At 41.7% G+C, this 16,962-nt stretch overlaps 1 protein-coding gene and 1 long non-coding RNA gene across 2 annotated transcripts in view; both read right to left on the bottom strand.

Annotated features, from left to right (window-relative positions):
* Window positions 1-6,343, bottom strand: part of DSG2 (desmoglein 2) — a 45,700-nt gene extending 39,357 nt beyond the window's left edge. Inside the window, exon 1 of the mRNA XM_044243220.1 lies at window positions 6,291-6,343. Coding sequence (XP_044099155.1) covers window positions 6,291-6,329 — 39 coding nt within the window. The 5' untranslated portion in view covers window positions 6,330-6,343. The remainder of the gene's footprint in view (window positions 1-6,290) is intronic.
* Window positions 6,344-7,008: 665 nt separating this feature from the next.
* On the bottom strand, window positions 7,009-15,099 carry LOC122902956. The gene is made up of 3 exons (XR_006383897.1): window positions 15,063-15,099; window positions 14,208-14,321; window positions 7,009-7,098 (listed from the first exon to the last, which is right to left on the bottom strand). It is a non-coding gene; the product is annotated as an uncharacterized LOC122902956 (long non-coding RNA).
* Between the last annotated feature and the right edge of the window lie 1,863 nt (window positions 15,100-16,962).

Raw genomic sequence — 16,962 nt, forward strand, 5'->3', positions numbered from 1 at the left:
AGTGTTGTTTGGAATTCTTTCACTTTATTTTTTGTGTATCTATTATAGGTTTTGGTTTATGGTTACTATGAGGTTCATATATAGCAACCTATGTACATAGCCATCTATTTTAAGTTGGTGGTCACTTAAGTTTAAATGCTGTCTAAAAGCACTACACTTTTGCACCCCTCCTTGTTTTATGTTTGTTTTTTTTCCCCTAAGATTTTATTTATTTATTTGACAGAGATCACAAGTACACAGAAAGGCAGGCAGAGAGAGAGGGGGAAACAGACTCGCTGCTGAGCAGAGAGCCCAATGCGGGACTCGATCCCAGGACCCTGAGATCATGACCTGAGCCAAAGGCAGCGGCCCAACCCACTGAGCCACCCAGGTGCCCCCTTGTTTTATGTTTTTGATGTGATATTCTTATTTTGTACTTTCATTAACTAGCTATTACAGATATGACTGATTGTACTACGGTTGTCCTCTTCTACCTATCTTGTTGCTGTCCCCTGTTGTGGAGGCTTTGTTGACCTAATTTCTAGGGCCCCTTCACAGGGAATTATTTCCTATACAGTCGCAGATTTGTTGTGTCTGTGGGAGGACGTGAGATCAGGATCTTCCTAAACTGCCACCTCCCAGTTTTCTTTCTTTCTTTCTTTATTGGTTTGCTTTGTAGGGAACTTGAAAGAATAATGGGATGGAGGTAGTTTAGAATAGGGAGAACCAGAACTCTTCTCTCATTTCATTTCTACCCAAATCTCCCCTCTCATTCTCCAATCACCCAAGCAGTACCCACTTGACTGATAAGAGATTATTTGGATTTTCAAAAGAGAATAGAGATAAGTAAGATGAATCCCTCATTAGAAGCTCACTATTTGTCTATCACCACTTCTCAATGGGGGTGCTATTGGCATTTTCAGGAAGAAAAATATTCATGAGCGTCCAATTCTCCTTGACGGTTCTGAAGAACGCTGGAGGCTTAGCATCCCTGGATTTGGGGTATTAAACATCAATATAATTCTGAGCCTTGTGACAACCAAAATGCACCTTCCAAACCCCTGTCCCCCAAATTTTTCTTGAGAATCATTGTTCCCAAGCCAACCCTCCTGCCAGGCTAAACCCTCCCACTACTGTACTCTCTGGACTTTTCTGCCCATCTTTGATCACAACACCCCTAATTTTGGAACATCTCTTAAAAAAAAAATGAAGAAAAACTGTTTCTAACCAGTCAACTACTATCACTTCTTTCTTGACCTTTTTCTGACCAACTCAACCAAAATTCGTGTTTTATTTTCTTAATGATTTGAACACCTCCCTAAATATGTTTACTAGTGTTATTAGCCTTATTAGCCTCCCTAAATATGTATATTAGCCTTCTGTGGCTTCCCTTGGTATCAAGAAGGCTGAACTCATCTTTCTGCATGGGTTTTGTCTCACACTGTATGTTCCACCGACAATGAACTCCTTCTCTTCTTCCAAAGAACCATGCACCCATGTCTTCAGTATATTTGGATATACTCTTTTCTCTACCTAGAATTCTTCCCCCTTCTTCTCTTCATGTCATCTTCTCACTAATTTATAAGTATTCTCAGATATTGGTGGGATATTCAGTGTTGGAGTTCGTTCTGTAGGCTTCCTGGTATTATCTGTTGTTTTATCATTACTCTCCTTACTATAACCCAATTTGAATTTAGCCATTTACTTGTTTACTAGACCATAAACACCATGATGGCAGAACATGTCTGGCTTTTTCACGGTCTCCCAATGTCTAGTATGCTTAAAATTGAGCAAGGCATTACTCAACAGTGGTCCTATATGGTTAGTTTCTACATAGTTCCTCTTCTTATGAGCACTACCATATCACCATTTAGACTACAATATAAATCCTGATATTCTAGCTTATTTTACTTTAATCATTAAGCTTTGCATCTAATAACAATCTCAATAATTTTTAATAATTTGAAATAAACAAAAATAGTACAATGTCATATGTGGTATACAATTGTTACTTTAAGATAACCTTAACTAAGAAAATAATCTCTTATATATGGACAATATGCTTGGAAAGTGTTATTCAGCTCTTAATTTGTGGCACTTTGAAAAACAGGGGCGGGGGAAGCTATGATTAAGAAATGCTCAAATTGATCTAAAGTTCATTTATGATTTCAGCTAAGGTTTCTGATTTTTCTATTATTTGGCAGTTTAAAAAAAATCCCTAGTCAATGTGTAATTTTTTTTTCTATATAAATATTTGTATGCCTCATTCATGATTCAACTGTTTTGTAAAACTTAGACCAGTAATTCTCACTCTTATACCTATCTAATAATTAGATTAGCTGCAAAGTTTCTATCAGTACATATTTCTGGACCTCAACCATGGGGATTTTAATTTAGCTCATTAAGTATGTCTAAGATTGGGGAGAATTAGGCCAAATGAATGTGCATAGGTAAGGTGGTAAGAAGAGATAGAAGAAGAATGTGACGTGAAACTGGAGGATGGCAGTGAGGTGTCTAAAAGGCAAGGAATGCCAGAGATAGCTGGCAAACCGCCAAACACTACGAAGAGGCAAGGAAGGAAATCTACAGATTTCAGAGGGAACATAGCTCTGCTGACACCTTGACTTCAGACCTCTAACATCTAGAACTGTGAGACAATAAATGTCTACCGTTTTAAGCCACCCAATTTTTGGTACTTTGTTACAGCAGCCCTAGCAAACTAATACACCAGTAGATATGACTGTTCATAATACAATTTATCACCGAATCCTTAAAATGTAGTTTGGTTTTTAAAAACAAGCTTAATTAGTCAAAGGCAAAACGGAGGCAACCATCAGAAAATCTCCCCCCTTTAGCAGTCTGCCCTCTTTAGCAGTCTGGTGAAGCCTATGGACCCTTTTTCAGAATAATATTTTGAAATTTGTAAAATAAAAAAAAAAACCCCACCATTGGATTATGAATGAATTCCACTACACTGAAATGGTCAGAATTTAAGAAACATCAATTTGCGATGTAGTGACATCATTCTTCATTATCAATACATTAACAATAAGATTTAGAAGTCTTTTAGTAATGAGAACAAATGGTATTTTCAGGTAACTATAGTATGATATGACAATATTTGTGACAAAATCACAGGTACTCCTAATGCTAAGGCAGGGTCTTTCTTATACTCATGATTTAAAGAAATGCTAAATTTCAGATAGAGATTAGTAAACATAGATATGTAATTTATTCCCAGCCATGTCTAAGGGCCCTCTGAATTCTATCTGTGGAGCATTTGGAAGTGGGTAAGTCTCAGGTAAAACACTTTCGAAGAGGAAAGATGGTCATGCAATTGTTTCTATTTTCCATTTTGATAGAGTTGGCCTAAATGTGTGATAGTTGTGTGGGCTACTCAGTGTCTCCTTCCTTGTGTGTCTCCCTGAACTGCAAAGGAAAGCTAAAGACCACAGGTTGATTGCCTTGCAGCTACAAAGTTCTAAACGTGATTTAGGTTCTATCAATCAGCTTTTACATAAGATCTGAAAGAAGGAAGTGAAGTAGAAGCTATATGCATACTGGCAAGCCTAGTATGTAGGACGCCGTTGGGTTTTTGCCCCAATCTTATTACTGTCTCAGTGCCTACCATTAGATTAATGGGTGCCAAGAGGCAGGATCCTGGTACATTTAGTTGGCATGCCTCCTAGTAAATACGCATGGTTCTGGACCTGGCAGCAAAGATAGCATCCAGATCATGGCAATTTCTGCATTGTGGGATTGGCAGTTGGTGGTTTCTGATCACAAGAGAGACGGCAACTCCCTAAGTACTTGGGTTTGGCTGTGTGGCTTGGAAGTCATTACTGACAACTCAAAATGAAGTCTGTTTCCTCCATCCTTTCTATACTCACGCAATCAACTTAGTGCCCTGAAATATATCCCTTCTTGCTTTAACTAGCTAGAATGAATTCTGTTATCTGTAACTGAACTCTGACCCGTACAGAATACAATTTATATTCCCTTCTATAAATGACTCATTTTCTCAAGAACTCCTGAAAGATGAGTTGCTTTCTATTCTTTACCAAAGAGTAAACTTTCAACTTCAAACACCCGGGGGTGGGGTTGGGGGTGGGGGTGTGTGGGGAGAACTGTCCATTGTTCTTTGACCAAAGATAAACATACTCAAATTTATATCACAAAAAGCATAACAGGGGCACCTGGGTGGCTCAGTGGGTTAAGCCTATGCCTTTGGCTCAGGTCATGATGGAGGCTGAATCAGGCGCTCTGCTCAGCAGGGAGCCTACTTCCTCCTCTCTCTGCCTGCCTCTCTGCCTACTTGTGATCTCTGTCCATCAAATAAATAAATAAAATCTTTTAAAAAATGGCAGAAAATACAAATAATAGTCTAGAATCTGTTCCAGTTCAGTTAGTTGTTATCACTTCATAAAGAAGTCAATTATTGCCTGATAGAGTAAAAATACTGGATTGCTGAAACAGAAAATGTGCATAAATTATGAGCTATTTCTCCAAAAATTTACATGACTTGGCCTGCTCGGTATACCATTTGAGAACTAAGGCAGTTCTTTTCCTATGTGAAAGGAATTTAATATTTAACCTCAGGGTAAGCCAGGTGCTATGTTAGGTTGGTATTCTACCTAGCCAAGAGGTATCACAAGGAGAAAAGTAGTTGCTCTATTATTCCAGAGGCCAGTCACAGTAAAGTTTTATTAACAAAATGAACTTGACTGAAAATTACCTCAGTGACTTCAGCAAAATGAAATGGATAAACACAGCATGAAAATGAACTGGTGTGCCAAAGGTCTGGAGGTCTTAATTATGTTATTCCAGTGAGACTTCACTAAAATTCCTGGATTGGATTAGTTATCTTTTTTTTTTCCTGTGATATACACACATACACAAAACAGGAAAAAATATATATTAACATAATTAACTAGTATTAATACTATTAAATATGTGTGTGTGTGTATGCGTCCATTTTTTCCCCCCTCCATTGCAATTCTGGGAGAGAGAGAAGGTACTCTTCCGGAAGTTAGAACTTTAATTAAATAATTAATTACTTTGTAAAAGATTTTATTTCTGTGAGAGGAAGAGGGAGACAGAGTGTGAGCGCATGAGCAGTCTGGAGCCGCAGGCAGAGGGAGAAGCTGACTCTCAGCAGTGAGCCCCACTGGGGGCTGGGTCCCAGGACCCTGGGATCATGACCTATGACCTTAGCCCAAGGCAAACGCTTAACCCACTGAGCCCACAGGTGCCCCGGAAGTTAGAAATTTTAAATACAGAGAATGAACTTGTGTTGTTTTTAATGAATTTTAACCATTATAGAAGAAAACTGAGTATGACTTTGTATCTAATCTCTCTGAACATTTAAGTCTCGGGACTTACATTAGGAGAATAACTCACTTTATCAAAACCCATTTAGCAAAGCTCCACACATTTCTTAGCCATGTGCAATTCCTTTACCAAACAGAGAAAAGATACTTAAAACTTAATCGGAGCACTGAAACCAAGCATAAGAAATGTAGCTCTAGAGACCCAACACTATTTTCCAGTGGTTCAAGCCCTTTTCGTTAATAAAGTCTGAAAATCCAACGTGACTGTGCCGCCGCACTTCGGTTTGTCACCTTTTCAAAGGAAGAGAAAAAAATAATCTTCAAACTATTACATATGTTCATTATCTTTAACTCCCGGAAACAGCTTTAGAACACCGACTTTGTGAACTTCAGGTTAAAACGACCTTTATGTGGGTGATTTTGACAGTAACGTGGCTTTAACAACAACAAATTAAACTCCGTAAGATGCGTTTTTAGAAAACCCTATTTGGGCCCTTTGTAGCCGTCTAGGAATCCAGGCCTTTCTCGGGTTCTCCGGCTCACTGACGCGGACCGGGCGGTGCAGAACCGCCCGACCCCGCACGAAGGCACCGCCGCGGTCTCCCCTGCGTCCATGTTGCCCGTCGGAGGCAGAAGACTGCAGACAAAGCCCGGATCTCCAGGGAAGGTGCTCCGGGCCCACGACACCCACGGACCACAGAGGCCAGAAGAGGCGCTAGGGCCGGAGGGTGGCGGCCAGCACAGCAGAACCTCAGGCGGGTTCCCACACGCCCGCGGAGACCCAGCGACTTTTCCGAAGCCTCGAGGTTCGGGCTCGCCACAGCCTGCCCAGCCCTTCCCCACCTCGCGGCACAAAGAAGGAGCGTCCGGCGCCGGGCTCCGCTCAGGCGCAGGCGGACAGGTCAGGGCGCGAGCCCGGCGCCCGCCCGCGTCTTCGTCCTCGCCCGCCCGGGGCGCCGCGTCCCCGCTGCCCGCACTTACCAGGAGAAGCAGCGCGGCGCCCTCCGCACTCCGCGCCATCGCGCCCCCGCCTCCGCCGCGCCCTCGCCTCCGGCCGCTCGCCGGGCTCTCACCGCCGCTCCCCCGCGTCCCCGCCGGCGCGCCCCCGGCCCCGCCCCGAAGCTCCCGCCCCGAGGGCAGCTGTGAGCTGCCGCCGCGCGGCCCTAGCCAGGGGCGCGGTGCCAGGTGCGGCCGCCGCGAGGAAAATGGAACCGTGAGCCCGCCCGAGCTGCTGGCGCCCGAGGTGGGAATTCCTTAGAGGAGGGAGGCGCGCGGTGGACTCCCGCCCCTCGTCGCACACGCACCTGGGACCGTGACGTCCCTGGGCTGGGGACTTTGGGTGGCAGGCCCCGCCCCGCCGTCCTGTCCTTCCCGGTTCCTTCCTCTCAGGAGAGTGGCCGGGACTAAGGGAGGCTCTGGGTCACCCGGTGGGACTCGGCCTGAGCAGCCCCAGAGCAGCGCGGGCCACGCGACCCCGGCCCCGGCCCCGGCCCCGGCCCAAGGGCAAAGCCGGCTCTCCGCAGCCAGACCTGCGGTGTCCAGCGAGCGCCCCCGGCCGCCCGAGGCCGCTCAGGGGTCCAGCGCTTTGTGAAAGTGCTCGGGCCCGGAGCTCAGGTGGCGCCAAGGAGACTGTGGCGCGGGCACCTGTGTCCTCACTGCAGCCAGGGGAGCCTGGGCCTGCTTTCAGAGAGCTCGGGTTCTGGAGCAGGATTTAGGTGGCTGGCTCCGTGAAGGCTTCTCGGTTCTTCCCAGTGCCCCCTTCATTGGTTTCAACAGGTTTGCAGTTTACCTGGTTAGGGGAGAAACAGAAAAATCACAGGTGATCTAAAGGGACAGTCCTTTGACTCCTTGTTAACTAGACGCAGGTAGGAGAATATTCTAGGGGTGTTAAGGGGAAGATAGACTTCGATATGTTTTACAAAATCTCTTAACACAAAAAATAACTAGAGGTCAGAATCCTTGCTCCAGTAGTTACTTGCCGTGTGACCTGGACAGTCTCTCTGTGCCTTAGTTCCAGATCTGTTTAATGGGATTAAAAATAGCACCCAACACGGAAACTGTTGTGAAGATTAAACCATGGGAAAATCCATGGGAAGCCTTCTGCGGTGTTTAGTACATCAGGTTCAATAAATGTAGTTTTTAGTAATGTAATTGCAAGTGTAAATGTTAAGTTGAACTCTTCTTAATTAAACAGAGACAATGGAATCAGCACCGGGCTAGGAAACGTCTAAGAAAGGTTAACTATTGCTGTTGGCGTAGTGGAAGAGCCTATAAAAGTATAAAGGATGTGGTATGCTGGTAGAAAGAAGTTTGGCATTCAATTTGAACACAATAGCAGAGTTCGTTCTGTGGTCAAAAGTGCCCTCCTGTTTCTCTCCCAGTTTATCCTACCCTTCTCTCCCCAGCCCTATCTTGCCAGTTTTTCAGGTCCAGTAGATTTGGCATCTCCTCTTTATTCCCTTTCTTCCCTAGCTGCCAAGGACCACTCCGTCTTTGAATGGAGAAAACCATACTCTCCTCTCTTTGGTTAGGGCTTAACTGTTGAGTGACTTCTCATAGTATTATTTAAGTGTTAGAGACTAAGTTAGCAGAGACTAACTTTCTAGGAAGAGTGTGTTTAATTTTCCACTGTGTTTCCAGTGCCTAGAACAGTGCTGAGTGCTAGGGAGACTCTTAAGCATTGGGTGCATAATTAAATCAGGAGAGAAGTTATATCTTCAGTTTCCATTCCTTTCTCTTGAGCTAGATGTGGGTGGTAGCACTTTAGTGATAATTCTCATTCCCCATCACTCTGGGAAAACTCCTAAATAAACAAGGCAGACTTTACCGAAACATTTTCACAAATCAACCCTGGAGATGGTATATAAATCCTACCTAAAATTAGTGCTCTTGTACCTGAGTCCTATGGGCAAGTATTTATGCCTCATTATTGAGAGTTTGGTTTCTGTTTAGTAATGAACATAACTGTAGCTTTCAGAATAAGAAATAGCTAAAGCAAATTTTATTTCTGTTGGATTATTCAGCTCCCTCAGAGACCGACAAAGTCAGTTTCAATATTGTGTTCTTTTTAAGACATTTACTCCAAGGCTTTGAGAGAAGGTGTGACTACATGCATTATCAAGTACCATTGTATGTCATTCTTAAAATTGTTCCCCTTTAAAAATTCTGAAACTTATGACTCATCGAGTTAAAGGCAGTTGTTCAGAGTAAAACACAGCTAGTACTCTAGCTCCTGACTTCTTTCTCCTGACATGAGAGTAAATCTATTTCATAAATCTCTGCACACAGGAGCAAATACCGTTACTGACAAAGCACTTGAGTGCCTTAAAATAGAGTGTTAACAAGGTGTGAAAGATTTAACTTAACAGGGTTTTCCCCCTAAATTAGTTGAACATTATAGTAAATGTACTTTTCTTAAAACATGTACTTATTAAAAAAATAACAAAAACATGTACTTACAATGTATCAGTTTGAATTATACGTTGTGCAAATAATTAATGTCTAGAGATATTCAAAATACCTACCTGAGTTATGCTTCCCGTAATATTTTGGTTTATACACACACACAGATGAGAATAAGTTTCAAGTGATTGGCTTATTAGAGTCATCTCTTAATATTACCTAAAACATAAAAATTTTGTAGAAACAAAAACTAATGTGTCCTTTATCTACTATCACTAGCTCTTTACTCCCGACACGTTGCAGCATCAAAGAACACTTTATGCATCAGGCATTCTTGGGAAATAGTTTGACAGATGGCTGACCCTTTAAATCTACTGAAAATCTCGGTGCATGTATTAGAATTCATGTCAAAGAGATGAGAGCTAAATTGGGTAATTTCTGATTTTTAAATTATAATGTATGGCCATTACAACATAAAAATAGTCCTTATGACCAGGAGGCTTACTAACAGGACATCTATAGATAAAAGGTATGTAGATATAAGAGAAAATATGAAATACCGCTACATAATGTGAAGAGGGCAGAAAAAGAAGGAATCCCTTTCCTGGCATCACTCCACTCATTCATTCGTCAATTTATTCAACATTTAGTTTGTCCCTGTTCACCAAACATTTCATTTGCATTTTATTGGGAATATACAAAGATAAATAAGTATTTCTTCATCCCAAGAAGCAAAAATAAGTACTTATGAAATAATATAACTGCAGAACTTATAAACTATTATAAACGCAGTGGTCAAACTATATGCAGGGTATAATGCAAACCTAGGATTTGCATAGTCCCAAATTATCACTGACAACCATGATATTAGAGAAGGTTTGCAGGAGGGACTGTGGGGGTGGTGTGGTGAGCTGATTCTTTTTTTTTTTTTTTTTAAAGATTTTACTTATTTATTTGACAGACAGAGATCACAAGTAGGCAGAGAAGCAGGCAGAGAGAGAGAAGGGGGAAGCAGGCTCCCTGCTGAGCAGAGAGCGGGATGTGGGGCTCGATCCCAGGACTCTGAGATCATGACCTGAGCCGAAGGCAGAGGCTTTAACCCACTGAGCCACCCAGGCACCCCTGGTGAGCTGATTCTTAAAGGATGAGTAATTGTGAAGAAGGCACTGAACCCACCAGGACAGAGTAACTCAAAACATAGGCACTGTTGGTGGGAAGAAACCATTCTTTTAACCACATTAACACAAACAAGGGAGTCAGAAGTAAAAGCTTTTTTTTTTTTTTTCCCAGTGAAAATTGTACTGAGATATTAGAGCAATATCCAATTAGAAAAGTCTAGCAAGTAGTTTGAAATGAGAAGGAAAATGCAATTGCAGGTAGATTTAGGAGGCAGAAACAGTCACCTAATTTTCTTTCTTTCTGCACCCTCTTCTTATTGTCTGTCCCCCTCTTAAATGCTATAGCTTTTGAATTCTTTCCTTTCCTTCTTACTTGGTACTGAGATGATTCTATAGGCACTCTGTTTGTGCAAGCTTTCACTCCTGACCTTCTAACATGGGAATATTACCATCTGGATATTTCATGGGGACCTCAAAGTACCATAATAATTTTGTAGGGATGTCAAACTAACATACTGACCAAAAAAGATTTTGGCAATCCCTCTACACCCCTCCAGTTCAAGCCTATGACTTCCTTATATGCCTCTCACATGCTTTGTCAGCTTGGCCACCCAAGCTAAGAACATGAGAGTCATTCCCAATTCAACTTTTTCCATACTCTCCATCTGCAGTTAGGTACCTTTCCCTTCATTTTCTGGGCTGCTGTTTGAAATGATTCATACAATCTTTGTAGCAGCGATCACATTGTGGCTCCTGGTGATTTCACCCATGTCTGCCACTCCACCCGTTTCTCTTTCTCTCAAGACTGTTAGTACTTAGAAAGCAGAGGTCATATCTTATTCATAGTGGACCCAACCCCTCAGATCCAGCAAATATTTAGTGATCAATAAAGATTTGTTTAACTAAGCCCATGTAGTAGAAGGAATTGATTTTAAGTAAAAAGCAGGATTATAAGGGAAGGTGTTTGAAAAATGCACTGTGGATGAATTAATGGTGGATCTGGTCAGAAAACATTGGTCTGGGATTGTGTGTGTGTGTGTGTGTGTGATGTGCACAGGCATACATGCATGCACACATATACACATATGTGTGTTGGTCTGTGTATGTGTGTTTTCCCCGAACACACTGCAGCTCAAGAACAGGAGAAGGATGGCAGGTGGTGATGTGAGTTAGGGCTACAGAGTGCCTGGCTGATAGTGAAGACGTGTGTCAGTATACACATGGAACTGCGTGTGGCACAAGGGGATGGACAGGATGAAGCTGGAGGAGTTGAGGGGACAGCTGAGAAGACAGTGTGTTACATTGGATATGGAGAAATGGCAGGCGAGAATTCTACCACTGAACCACCCATGCGGATATGGAGAAATGGGAGAGGATCCCGCTGTCCCTTAATCCTGAGGAAGGAGGCCTGGTCCTTTTCCCCACAAGACAAGGCAGAAGTGGCATCACAGACACTAGAGTCAGGATGTTGAGATTCTCATGAACTTCCCAGTTAGATGGATCAAGAGCCACCAACACCTTGGGCAGGAAGAGACAGGAACTGGCCAGCTTGGAGTAGAGGATGGCTTTATTGCCTTTCTGAACTAGAACTAACAGAGTAATAACCAAAGCCTAGCAGACTGCAAGCCCTGTGGTCTAGCACGGAGAAGCCAGCATGTCCTTAATGAACAGTCACCACACTTTGGGGCAGGAGCAGTCAGCCCTGAGAGCACAGCTACTGGCACCAACACCCAGAAAGAGTGAGAGCCCCATGCAGTGAGTCACAGTGTCTAACAGAGCTGATCCCCCCAGGCTCCTCCTTGTGAGTCAATATATGGGACTGGCTCGAGGCAAAGTCCCTGAACCAGATGGCGGGAGGAGATCCTTAACATTGTTCACAGGGCAGAGGAGAATTGGTGGATTTGCAATTGGTGCAATTGCAAAATGCTATTTGGCTCAGCCAGAAAACCAAAATTTCCCACTCTTGGGTCTAAGTAGAGTACTGATGATGTCTTTTTTTTTTTTTTTTTTTTTTTAAGATTTTATTTATTCACTTGACAGAGAGATAGAGAGCACAGGTAAGCAGAGCAGCGGGCAGAGGGAGAGAGAGAAGCAGGCTCCCTGCTGAGCAGGGAGCCCAGTGAGGGGCTTGATCCCAGGACCTGGAATCAAAACCTGAGCCAAAGGCAGCTGCTTAACCCACTGAACCACCCAAGTGCCCCAAGTACTGACGATATCTTAAGAGATTCTTTTTTCTTTTTCTTTTTCTTTTTTTTTTTTTTTAAGATTTTATTTATTTGACAGAGATAGAGAGATCAGAAGTAGGCAGAGAGAGAGCGGGGAAGCAGGCTCCCCACTGAGCAGAGAGCCCATGCAGGGCTCGATCCCAGGACGCTGAAATCATGACCTGAGCCAAAGGCAGAGGCTTAACCTCCTGAGCCACCCAGGTGCCCCAAGAGATTTTTTTTTTTAATGACTCCCACTAGTTTTAAAATGTGATAGGACTATAATAATGCTGGATCACAGTGTGCCCAAAGAAGTGGTGTCTAGAAAGGCTCAGCAAGCTACTGGTGTCCCATCAGAAGCCCCTCCCTGCCAATGACTAACGTCCGGAATCCTCTAGCTGAAGGTGCCCTTAGCCGTTACATGCATCATACTGGGAGGGCAGCATGTTAATCTCTCATCAGACATTTACACCGTAACAGACACCACAGATTGAACAGGTATGCTCCCCCTCCGAGTCTTGGCGCTCTCCATTCCCTTTCCCTAAAAGGTTCTGTTCTAGACCGGTACAGTGTTTACTCCCTCACTCTTTACTTTTTGTGCCCCACAAATATGACCTTATCGGTGAGGCCTTCTCCGAACACTCATTTACAAATCAAAATACTCCCAGCCCCAGAGCTCCCCATGCCCCTTCCCTGCTTCATTTTTTCTTCCTGGCACATTGCAATCTGAAGACTATGCATTTATATATTATCTGTTGCCATTTACTAGAACGTAAACTCCGTAAGGGCTGGAAGTTTTCTCTGTGAACTGCTCTGTATCCAGCACCTAGAGCTTTGCCTGAACCCTTGTAGGTCTTCAGTAAATGTAAGTTGAGTACATGCATGAATGAATAAGTGAGTACATCTCTGAGGTTATTTTGGAGGCTGGGGTGTGGGTGTGTGCATGCATATGTGGGTGTGCCTTTAAAGTGAGAGGAAAGGGGAAAGGACAAGAGACAATTATATTCCTGGAAAGATGTCAGTAAATGTCTCCAAAATAAGGTGGACAAAAATCACTCTTCCTCACCATTTTTTTAAGGATGGACCTTGCTAAGCCTGGCTGAACAATGTAAAGTGAAGTTCAGAGGCCAGTGGAGAACATTGCTGTGTTAAGACTCCCTTTCTTTCAGGGGTGACAAAGTGCAAAGCCATAAACCATATGGAAAATATCTTTCCTTCTGGAGGTGAACAAAGCAAGCATTCATTAACAGGATTGTGACACTTGGGAACGTTGATTTTATCTACTCAACTACATTTTTTTTTTTTTTTTTTTTTTTTTTTTTTTTTTAGTAGGCTCCACACCCAATGTGGGGCTTGAACTCAGAACCTTGAGATCAAGAGTTGCATGCTCTACCCACTGAGCCTGCCAGGTTCCCCCAACCCACCCACCAACTACAGTTTCTGAAAAAAAAATTTTCAGAGTAAGTTTCTGGGCTTGGTGTTTACCTCAAGATTTGTTTGATTTGTTTATGGGGATTCTTGGAAAGATAAGGGAAATAGCCGAGGCTAGGAAGATGGGGGGAGAGTATTTGGTATTTAACCGCAGCTCTGGACTGTAATCCATCCCCAACGTGACAGGACATGCCGGGCTTGCAGGCAGGCCTGGGAGTGTTTACAGAGGGTGTCAGGCAGAAACCATCACACTGACTCAATGTGAGTAATGAGCCTATGGAGACACACAGGAAAAAACCCTCAGAAGACAGAACAGACTATTGGTTTCTTGGCAGTTATTTCATTCTTTTGCACGTAGACAAAGGGATGTTCTTATATTTAAGGAAAAAGTGAAAGAGAAGCGATTCAGTAGTTTTGGAGAGAACATTTGGACGTATCATATCGATTGTTAAAGATCTTTCCAAATTGTCAGGAGTAATAATTATAAGTATTCTAGTAGAGAGAGGCAGAATCTCAAAAACAGTGAACGATTTTCATTTTAATGAAAAAAACAAGGATTGGAGGAAATGAAATTTCTTTTATTTACCTTTCAGAATTCATCTTGGTGATGGCGGTGTTTTATTTCAGCGCCATACCAGTCGATGTAGTAATCTGTTAATAATCAAGCTCTGTAATTTGTGAATGGCTTACTTATTAAAATGATTAGAGCAGATCTAAAGTTATTCAGTAATGATGTTACTTACTTGCATTTTGACATCCATCTCGGGTGGAGAGAGTTTATTTCCCCGGGAAGGCCTTTGCAGCCTCGAGGGGATTTGTCCACAGGAGGATATGAGCTTGTGAATGTCATCTGTCACCTGTATCATGGAGGGAAAAAAAAATACGGGGAACCACTGTTTTGGAACACGTTTACATGAGCTGTACTGACTAAAAGTTATAATGTAATTCTTGAGTCCCAAATTATTTTTTTGTGAATGGCAGATTATATCTGTGTACTAACTTCACTTTTGTAACAAAAGTAATTGAAAATATCTTAATATGATAAATAATAATTTAATTAACTCAGGTACATCTATACACACCCAGGGAATTGGAGAGTTAAAGCGGTCTTTCAAATATAAGAGAAGAGATTCAAAATTTCTCTAGTGCCTGAGGATTTTAGGAAGATGTTCGTTTTTAAACCTGATTTGTTTGAGCTGTACTTTTTTTTTTCTTTTTCTTTTTGTTTTGGCAGTGGACTGATTTTGAATTTCATCCCCGTCTCTAGTTCCCACATAGAGATTTTACTAGACAGAAATATGTTTAAATGCTAAGCAAACCAGTGAAGCAAAACACTGATTCAAAGAAGGCAACGGGAAAAAATTTCTCTTGATAATTTAACTTTAAATATCACAGTGACCTATACTAGCTTCTCTAAGTACGATTGTGGTTAAAGACTTTTTTTAATTCATAAAGATCATGATGAACATTACTATATGCCTTGAAAGCAGATCTCTTGTTTGACTGGGCAGTAATCTGCTAATTTACCATGACATTTTTTTTTTTTCAGGTGGACCTCTCTTAACGTTTACTGAAACAATATCTGAGTGATGTCATACCTTTTGAGAAAGTCACACCCGTTTCATGTAGACTCAGCTACAATAGAGGTAAGTCAGTCAACAAAGACTTCTTGTGACAAATTCTTCTCTGGGTATGAAAGAGGAAGAGAGTGTATCATCATACTTCTTTCTTAATTTTAGGATTAGAGCATGCGTCTGAAGTCATCAGGACATTTGATGACAAGTCACCAAATTAATCAGAGCAGTATTACAGGGAAGGCTTAGAGGTGAACAAAGTAAAACCCATGTGAAAGCTCCTGTTAAAGGATTGATTTATGGTTCATAAAAGTGCTATTCTGAGTTTCCTTGTTTGGCACTGTGGGAGAATCCATCTACATGGTGGAATTTTCAGTAGTTGGAATCGTTAAGTCTACAGAGTGTGGTTTATGTTTATTATACCTTTGATTTTCACCTCAGGAGAATGGATAAGCCATCCGAAATAAACAAAAAAATCAGAGGAAGATTGGGGCTTCTAGGTTTTCAGGAATAATAAGATGGTGGGACGTCTATGGAACATGTCATTTACTTTTATTCCTTAGAGACCAGATGCCTGAGGTCTGTTTGTCAGAAAGTGAAACCTGAGTCCCAGGTATGCTCTGTGGCCCTACATGGACAGATGCCAAATATGTGATTTGAGGGACCCTGGAAAGTGTTTATGCTTAAAACACCTCACCTCCTGACCTATGACCTAATGATAATGGAAATCACTTTGTTTTCTAAGTAAACAGATATTGAGTATTAAAGATATCTACTCCAAGGAGGAATAACAAAGTGCTGCTGTGATTGATACTTTATCTTGAATTAAATTACCAAAACAACTATTAATTGTTTTATTAATTATTAATTTGTTTAATTAATTATTAATTATTTTATTAATTATTAAAAACTTATCAACTAGGTATGGTCAGTTTTTTTAAAGGAAGCAGGAGGTAGTGATTCTCAAAACATTGGGCATAGCATGTTTGAGAAATAAGGTAAAAAAACATGCAAAGGAAAATAAATTTCATTTCCTTCAACTTTATGTTGGGTCAACTAGTTCTTGCAAATGAAACTCTTTCTCATGTGGCTAGCAACTTGGCACCGTATATCATAGAAACTGAATATAAAGTGTGGTCTCTTCTGTGTGTGTTGTAATTGCTATTCTGTTGGTGTTACCTAACATATGGATACTACAGAAGGTTGGGTTAAGAGCATCATTCCTTTCACGCTAATTTTCAAGTAACCTTTTTCCCCCAAAGCCACCTGGCTGCCCTATTCTATTTGGTGGAAATGATGTAATTAAAAGTCTTAGAGGTCTTAGAGGGCCCACTGGGTCTAACTCTTGATCTCAGCTCAGGTCTTGATCTCAGGGTCCTGAGTTTGAGCCCTGCCTTGGGTTTCACGCTGGGTGTGGTGACTACTGAAACAACAACAACAACAACAACAAAACTCTTAGCAGGAAAAACCTCTCCACTCTGCCCTTTCCAAGGAAGCCCAACTGAAAACTTATAACCATCTGGTGATTTTCATCATTTTGGCTATCTAAGATAACAATTTGGTATGAATAAATTCGTCTCTCTTTGCTTATGTGTTCAAAGGAGTTTCCAGTGTGGAGTGGCCTATGTGAATGAGGCACAAGATTAGTGAAAAAGAAATATTGTAGTGGCAGTTTGGAGTTGCAGGAAGAGAATTAACCTAGTCAGTTCCTAACTCTGCCCTTGATAAACAAGTTGCTTTTCAGCATGTTTGAACATCTGTAAAACAAGGTTTTGGATCAGATAATATAGATGTTTAGAGTTTGTATGGTTTTAATACTTTGCATGTCAGTACTCTTAACTCTACGTTGAGTTCATTTTGAAGATTTAAATTATAATGATAAAAACAATAAAAAAACAACAGTCTTTATAAGCACTTACTCTGT

This window comes from Neovison vison, chromosome 3 (genome assembly GCF_020171115.1).
Source record: "Neovison vison isolate M4711 chromosome 3, ASM_NN_V1, whole genome shotgun sequence".
Classification (NCBI taxonomy): Eukaryota; Metazoa; Chordata; class Mammalia; order Carnivora; family Mustelidae; genus Neogale; species Neogale vison.